General features: G+C 46.9%; 1 protein-coding gene across 1 annotated transcript in view; it reads left to right on the plus strand.

The window, feature by feature from the left end:
- The first annotated feature begins 331 nt into the window (after window positions 1-331).
- LOC106815214 (guanylate cyclase 32E-like) overlaps window positions 332-8,973 on the plus strand; it is a 48,312-nt gene continuing 39,670 nt past the window's right edge. The window contains exons 1-4 of the mRNA XM_014819642.1: window positions 332-350; window positions 512-675; window positions 2,147-2,267; window positions 8,694-8,840. Of these exons, the coding sequence (XP_014675128.1) occupies window positions 332-350; window positions 512-675; window positions 2,147-2,267; window positions 8,694-8,840 (451 nt within the window). The remainder of the gene's footprint in view (window positions 351-511; window positions 676-2,146; window positions 2,268-8,693; window positions 8,841-8,973) is intronic.

Genomic DNA, 8,973 nt, shown 5'->3' on the forward strand with positions numbered 1-8,973 from the left:
GACGCACACACACACACACGCGCGCGGACGCACACACACACACACGCACGCACACACGTTATTGGTGATCTGACTGACTTCACCTCACGTCATCAACGTGCGACGCACACATGACGTACGTACGACGCACACATGACGCAGGCTGTGCCGACGACGTAGACGCAGACAAACATCAAAGTTCGCCCCGCCGCCTTCACGTGGTTCAATTATCGCTTACACTCGTCCGCTTATATAGCAATCTGGCCGCCGTTTCCGAATTTGCTGAAGCCGAAAGAATCGGGAACTCGTGTTTTATGATTACAGGAAATTTGCAGCATGAAAGCGAGTGACTATGGAGCAGCAGAGAGCTGGTGAGGTGGAATTAGTAGCTACTGGGACCCGCGGGTGAAAATGGCATCGAGTAAATGATACATTAGCCACGCTCGGTTAGCCTGTACGTTATAATCCTTGTGTGTGCGTGGGAAGATGAATAGGCGGTGATTTTCTTTACAGTTCTGTGATAACAATGAAGTTTCCAACAAGGAATTGTTTCCGACGTTTGCCAGGACGAGACCGGGAGAGATCCAGATATCAAAGTCGGTGGCGTCAGTGCTGAGGACATTCGGCTGGCATAAGGTGGTGCTGCTACACACGGATGTTCCTAGGTTGAAGGATGTAGCCAACACCGTCGCCAAGGTAAGAAGATCCGCTCTTAATGACATTCTATACTCTCTCCAGCCTTCCTGAATGGAAGCGAGAGACAGGATGAGAGTGAGAGGCAAGTGAGAGGGAGAAAGCGCGAGAATATAAAAGAAGATGAGAGCGAGAGTAAGCCAGACCAAGCAAGAGCAAAAGGGAGAGAGAAAGCGAGATAAGGAGAAGCGATGGAGGGGGAGAGGTAGCACGAACGCACGAGCGTGATTGATGGGTAGGTGAGAGAAAAAAGAGAGAGCGCGCGTTAAAGCGAGAGGAGGAGAAGAGAGAAATGAAATAGAGAGAAGTAATCTCGTTTACAGTTACTTCAAAGTCTTCATCATCTCCACCTATTCTCTATTTCTCTTTGTCGGCATGTATTTTTTGCAAGTGTAACGTTTTACGCCATAAAATCCTCGCGGCATTCAGATTAGATGCAACAATAGTCACATATACGGTTTCGAATTACTTGCGCTTTTTACAAAATTTCATTTCCGCACCGTCGCTCAATCGATGCGTGCTTGAGCCGACGCTAAAAGCGAACGCGCGTTCAGATATGGAATCCGACAACGCTATCGTTAAAGACGCGGCAGGGCGTCGCCATTGCTCCCAGCGCGTCACGCGGTACGCGTTTATTTTTTTCCGTACCACTAATTCGTAAAATCTCTAGGGCTATGGAATGGAGCCGCAAACGCAGCAAAACGTAATGACGTCATCGATTCTCGCGTAGTAACCGGCACCGCTGAGGTGCGGGTGAACGGCTTTGTCAAACATTGCAGACGCCCAAACAAACAAACGCGGAATTTGCTCATGGAACTGAACACGCGGTTTTTCTCACCATTTCGTGACTGCCGCGCAACGCACGTTCTATTGTTTTGTCGCGTTCGTAACCGACGCGTTACGAGTGTATATAACGCGGTGGCTCATCTATGGCCTCTCTATATATAGTAGAGAAGGTTGCATGTGATGAATAGGAAGCCTATGCGGGTGCTTATGATCATCGCTCTTGCTTCACCTGTTAATTATCGTGTCCCGGAGGTTGAAATGTTGAGTGGACTTCCTTGTTGGACCCTTCACTAGACAGTAGACAGCATAGCACGGACTAAACACACCCACTACCCTTTACGCCCTATTACACGGAAACCCTGAATGCAGGGCCTGGATACAGCGTGGCGTAACCATATACTGTAGACTGCAATGCAACTTCCTTGGAAGAAAAAAAACCGGAACTATTCACAATGAATGTATTTACGTCGCGTCTTAATTAGAGGGTGCGCTAGCGCGTACCTCGGATTTAGTTTTATGTAACGATTTGGTTAACTTTTTATTTGTCGTTTCGCGGCTCTAACGTAAAAATCTTGCTCACAGTCGGTACGTACTATATGTGGCGTGTTGACGCGTCAACGTTCCGCATGACGTATTGACAGCTTTAAGAAACGCAGCTGCTGCTGCTGCATGGTTTCTGCTTCTATAGGTACTGGAGGAGAATGACATACAGGTGACGGCGCAGCTGTCGTGGGAAGGCACCTACTATCACATCTACTTCGAAAACCCGTTCGTAAAGTTAGTAGATGACACTTACATAGACACACGCAGTAAGTATACGCTGCTAATGCCTTTCTTCTCTCTCTCACACACACACACACACACACACACTCTCTCTCTCTCTCTCTCTCTCTCTCTGCTTCCTCTCGTCTGCTCTTTATCTCTCTCTCTCTACCACAACTCTCATCCCTTTCTCTCTCTCTCTTCTCTCTCTCTCTCGTCATCTCTCTCTCTCTCTCTCTTCCACTCACTTCTCTCTCCTCTCTCGTTCTCTCTCTCTCTCTCTCTCTTCTCGTCTCTCTCTCTCTCTTCTCTCTACTCCTCCTCTCCTTTCTTCCTCTCTTTTTCTCTCTCTCTCTCTCTCTCCCTCCTCTACAATACAATACATAAAAGACACGGCACGCGAGCAGACGTCATATCGCACGATCAACGCATCTCGTGTACGCAAATACGTAACCACGACCATGAACGACACGGCCACGCACGGCACGGGAGCAACACGCGCACACACACACTACTACAAGAACACACGACACGCGGCGCACGCACGCACCGCACGCGCGCCGCGTAATACACGGCTCGTGACAGCTCATGATCGATGATCAGTCACGCCGAATTATACGTGTCATCGCCTTTACTGCTATCGCCGGCAACATGAAATATTTATGATATTATAATTATAGATAATAACGCCATGTTAATGAATGTCGTATACTTTCGTTAGAACTCTAAAGAATAATTCATGGATCTTTACCGCGCGGTGAGAAGGAAGAGAGAGAGCGAAGAGAAGGAGAGCGAGGAGAGAGAAGAGGATGGGAAGAGAGCGAAAGCAGAGAGAGAGAGGGGGGGGAGGAAGAGAGGCGAAGTCAGAGAGAGAGTGGGGGGCGAGAGAGAGGGGCGACGAGAGGAGACAAAGGGGGGGAGGAATGAAGAGAGGGCGAAATTAAGCGAGAGAAGAGAGAGAGAGAGTCCGATTGGGAGGAGAGTATATATATAGGGGCACACACGCGCGCACACGCACGCACGCATACACACACACACGCACACACGCACGCGCGCGCACATGCACGCACACACAACAACTCTGTGTGCTAATCAGACCGCACTTTATGCGTGATGTCCCTACAACATCATAATATGTCTTTGCTCGGACATGCAGTTGTAAGGAAGACGGCACTCAGTTTACGATATACGCAGTGTGGCTATTCAACCTAAGTACGGTTACTCATTTAGTTGCCATGATTACTATATACTTGCTTATATGATAACTCATAAAGCGCCGTGGCGCGCCATGTTTGGTTGTTAATAACTCCATATATTTGTCTTGTATCGGTCAGGGACGTAGCTGGTATCTATTGTTATTTAATCTCAGATAGGAAACGCACGCCGTCAGTTGTTGTGAGAAGAACAGCCGCAGCCACCGTTAGGGAGCTAGCCCACTAATTGGATGTGCGAATAGAGGGTACCTGTAACGCATGGCGCAGGTTCCTTGCCATTGTACAATAATTCAAATTGGCCCTAAAATAACAGATGCGACGGTCGCAATCATAGTATTTAATGAAATCCAGCTATGATTTCTGACACCAATTAAGTAAATTCGTCGGGTACGGAATCAGTGATCAGCAATAACTACAATTAGCGTGAAATTAAGGTAACCTGCGATGGTTTTTTTCTTGAGAAACGCGCGACATAGCACGTGACATGCATATAGATGATTGTGTGAAGCCGTTCCGCCGGAGGCATTCGTAAGCCGGGGAGTTTATTTGCCGGAATTCTGGCCTCGTTACGTGACGCAGCGGACATCCGGCGTCTTCTATTAACACGCGCACGCGCAGACGGCCGATAAAGGAGTCGACGCGTGGCCGTGTCGTCACGCGAGAACCGTCACGTATTTAGCAGACGTACCATTTAGTCAGCAAAACGCTGCGTTTTTCCGCGCGCTTTTCTCTAGTTCGCAGCGCGATGATTTAGATGATGTCAGTGTGTGTATACTATTGGGGTGGCAGTGGAGTCGATTCATTACTCTGTTACTCAGTGCTACTGCTTATGATTGATAATTAACCCCAGCGGGATATGATTTCGGTTAAATAATATTATAGAGGTATATCCACCGAACTCGGCTCAGTCAGCGAAAAAAATGCTTCAGGAATTTAGGATTAGACTCGCTTGATTTTGAAATGAATTGGATTTTATTCAGGCACTGCTTGCGCTGGTTCTTAAATACTATATAGTTAGTCTCTCTTATAGAGGTCTCCCGTGTACTTACTTACATGTGTCTCTCTATATTTGCTATTCGCTGCTTACAGCAGTTGCGCAGAGTCATATGAGCTTAGGAACAATGAGGTAACTACGTATAAAGTAATTTATAAGATACTCTCAAGGTTTAGACGGAATTTTTTACGATTTTCATTTTCAACTTTAATTCGATGGGCTTAACACTATTGTGCCACCTGTGTACATTGGCTCATTTTCCTATAGTAACGGTACATGTTAACTGCTCAGAGCGGTTGTTGCTTCCCGGTACATGTGTAGTGAGCCGCGGCTGAGTCAGAAAAACGCTTGATTTCGTCCGTTGCCATTTCTGACTTAGTAGTCGATGTATAAATGGAGTATTTCTCTGTGATTACAATCGAATAATTAAATTTTACACTCGTTTAATGGTAACATATGCCTTGTAAACGGCTGCCGTCATTTTATGAGTTAATATGCTTCTTTATTCGCCAAAATTTTAAATTCAAACGTGCCGACTTGAATTTTAGGCAGGTTTTTTTTATTTTTTCTCGGGTGAATATAGACACTTAAAGGAAAATGCCTGATGACGATATTTTTGGTCATATTGTGCTTACAGTGTGGCCAAAATTTTTGTATCCTCACTCTTTCTGGTAATAGGAGAAATACATTTAACATAAAATTCAAAATTTGGTGTGTAACATAATTAAGGGCTGAGAAATTTCATGAAATTTTTTGCCTTGGAGCATAGGAGATATATCTCCTCCTATAATAAAACAAGTGATTGATTCGATTCATTCGTCAATAAACGTTGTTATCGGAGCACATTACCGCTGGCAAAGTGTGGAGAGTCCTCTCTATATTCGAAATTAATTCTAAAATTTAACACACGGACGCAGGTGCCCTAGTTTATATTCTGGTGACTTCTCCGAATTAGTGTCTGGCACGCGAGCCACAGCGATGAAACTAGACATCAAGGGGTACGACAGGTAGAGGCTGAATGAAAAGTACGAACTCGCTTCCATAACATCGACGAGATCCGTTGTATTCATCCGGTTTTATAATTTTCATGGAACTATTTCTCTAATGCATTCTTTCGATTCCCGCGGAGAGCACGTAAGCATTAGTTTTCCAGCGTTCATTATTGTGTTTATGATTACACGGCCTACATTGGCTTAAGACTACTAATATAGTCAGCTGATTGAAGGTTAATGAAGCCTACGTGAAGGTGCAGGAGAGGGGATCAGCCGGAAATCGTGCCGCTAGTACCACGCTCGCGCGCGCAAACGATTGAAATGTGCGGCCGTTCAACGAACGCTCTTGGTTCAATTTTAGCGGGTCGGACCGCTGTCACAGTGAGCGTCCGGGGTGTTTAGCCAGTATGACAGGAGTGTTTTAGATCAATGACTCGCACAGATGCTCCGGTCAGTGACTGACAGAAACTGGACATAAAGCGCGGCGCGGCGGAGTCACGGTGAAAACGTTCGATACATGCATCGTCACGAGATCGATATTCTCTGAAATTGAACGATCACCGACTTGCATTCGTCACAAAGCTTGCCGCGATTACACTACTTAGGCGATGTACGAACGATGCCCAGTCAGCTAGAGCAGTATGAGCGCATGTGTGCAATGAATGCCGCGCCATTTTCACACAAGGGAGAGTGCAGCTGTAGCTGTTGAGAGCGAATGCGCTATCCGTTTATACCCTCGATGTTTATTTCCCCCGCCCCCCCCCCCCCATTCTAAACACTAATTGAGGAGTTATGACCGAGATCTGTTTCCACTCGTCACAGTCGTTCCTCGCATCTGTGTTTATGTGTGTGTTGTCTGTGCATGGTGTACGATGCGCAGATTAGGTGCTGTGGCAACACCGCGTCTTGCCGCGAGCTACTGGCGCGCATATTCGGCGCTGCAGGCGGTCAGCGATCAACGCCTCACCTATATGCGGGCGCCCTCTAGTATCCGGTCTTTCTGGATCCCCAGGGGAAGAGTCGGGATATGCTGTGCTCTAGTGATGTGTGTGGTGGTGACTGTTGCGTGGTGTGTCGGTGTGTGTAGTGTGTGTGTGTTGTGGTGTTCGTGTTGCGTGCTGTGCGTGGAGGTCGTGCGCGGCTTGTGTGTGAGTGTGGGTGTGTAATGTGTGTGATGTGTGCGTGCGTGCGCATGCGGCCTGGTGTGTTGGCGCATGTAGCGTGTGTATGATCTTCCCGGACGTACTTCGCATGTAACGCAGCCAGACGCGGATGTACAAGCCGCGGACACGACCGAGCTGTTTTTCGTCGAAAATACATGCGATTATATTGATTAAAAAAAACTGTATGCGCTTGCTGAGCTAACCCCATTTCAGTTTCGAAGCAGCAAATAGTTGTTGCCGCTTCGCAGGGTGCAGCATCATCGCGTGTCCGCTCGGAGTGAGAAACACACGCTGGATGCATAAAATGTTTCGCCAAACCCCCCCCCCCCCCCCCGGCTGGCTGGTGTCCCTCTGAATAATAACACGCTTAACCTCCGCGACTCTTTCCTTTCGCCCCTTTCACTCAGGATCGACATCGCGGGGTTCAATTTACCTCAGTTATTGTCTGGCCGAGCCTAGCGCGTCTACAACCACGTCAATCTCCTAATGTGTGTTCGAAGATCCCCGATTCTTTTTTGAGCGAGTTTACGATCGATTTGTCGGAAGGCTTGAACGTTTAACGTGGCGGGTGGTTGCGACGAGCGCGACATCAACGGTCTGCGGGACATCTGGATATGTATTACCTCGCGCAAACGGAGGTCATGCAATCGCTCGTGTGTGTGTGTGTGTGTGTGATGTGCTGGTGTCGTGATGTGATGTGTGTGTGTTGTTCGTGTGTGTGTGTGTGTGTGTGTGTGAGCGCCTGTGTGTGTGTGTGTGTGTGTGTGGTTGTGTGTGTTGTGTGTGTGTGGCGCTGTGTGTGTGTCGTTGTGTGTGTGTTGTGTGTGTGTGTGTGGTGTGTGTGTTGTGTGTGTGTGTGTGTGGGTGTGGTTGTAGCTTGTGGTGTTGGTGTGTGTGGTTTGTGTAGTGTGGGTGTGTGTGGTGTGTGTGTGTGTGTGTGTGTGTGTGTGTGTGTGTGTGTGTGTGTGTGTGTGTGTGTGTGTGTGTGTGTGTGTGTGTGTGTGTGTGTGTGTGTGTGTGTGTGTGTGAACAGGCACTTGGAGCGTTTCAATGAAATGTAATGCTAAATAAATACGAAATTTATTTACTACCAAAGTCTTAATGTTTCTCTACTATCTTTCGCCTATTATTGCCAACAATTTCCTGTAAATGCCGTGCAAATGCTCCTCTGCAACACACATGTAGGCCTACACCGCACGCACGCTGCCGCACACTGACACACACACATATATATATATATAATTATATATATATGTAATAATAGGCGAAAGAGAGTAGAGAAACATTTCGACATTAAGACTTTGGTAGACATTGATTAAAACATTAAGACTTTGGTAGTAAATAAATTTCGTATTTATTTAGCATTATATTTTATTGCAACGCTCCCAAGTGCCTGTGTGTGTGTGGTTTGTTAGTACAACATCGGGGGATATACGCGCATGCGCTGGGGTGACATACAATGCCGCGTGTATATTTAACTGGGAGAAGGGTGGGCGTGTGACTCAACTAACCCGTCTAATGGGAAAATAAAGTTAATCTGAATTAGATCCATAATAAAGTTATACAAAATTACACTGACGAAATGTTCGCCTATCTTAGCGATAGACTTTTTCAGGTCTGACTTTTCCAGTTAGATGGTAGTTTTTCCTGTGAACTATAGAGATCCGATGATTTTTTAATCATAACCCGTCTAATGTTATTCTACGCAGCCGCGACATACGAGTATCCGAGAGTGTTAATTAACGTGCGAGAGATAAGCAGTGCAAAACACGCGTGTGGTCCCCAATTATTAATATGAAGATGAGGATGTAGGTTAAGAGAATGGGGAGGAGGAGGAGGAGGAGGAGGAGGAGAAGGAGAAGGAGGGGAGGAAGAGGGGGAGGGTGAGACGGGGAATGACAATGATTGAAATGATAATGGGGATGGCAATGATGATGATGTTGATGATGATGATGACGATGATGATGATGATGATGACGATGATGATGATGATGTGTGGGAGGAGGAGGGAGAGGAGGAGGTTATTGATGGAAAGGATACGGAAAAGATGAGGATGGTGAGAGTAAGAGTGACACGTGCACTGCGTGTTTTCACTGTGCTTGTATTGCAGTCTACGTGGTCGTGGGGGACCCGCACGAGTATGCCGGTATCATGGAGTACATGCAACAGAAGGGACTGTTCGCACGTGGCGAGTACTTTGTTGTCGGAGTCATACTGGAGCAATACGACATGCAAGCTCCCGAGAAATACGTCAAAGGTACGCGACGCACCTTTAGCGTTGACACGCGTTGGCGCATTGTTGCTAGGAGTGTTTTGCAAACGTTAATACAGAGTTGTGGCGTGCTGGCGCATGTTGCTAGGAGTGTTTTGCAAACGTTAATACAGAGTTG

The sequence above is a fragment of the Priapulus caudatus genome, unplaced genomic scaffold (assembly GCF_000485595.1).
Source record: "Priapulus caudatus unplaced genomic scaffold, Priapulus_caudatus-5.0.1 Scaffold1066, whole genome shotgun sequence".
NCBI classification, from domain to species: Eukaryota; Metazoa; Priapulida; class Priapulimorpha; order Priapulimorphida; family Priapulidae; genus Priapulus; species Priapulus caudatus.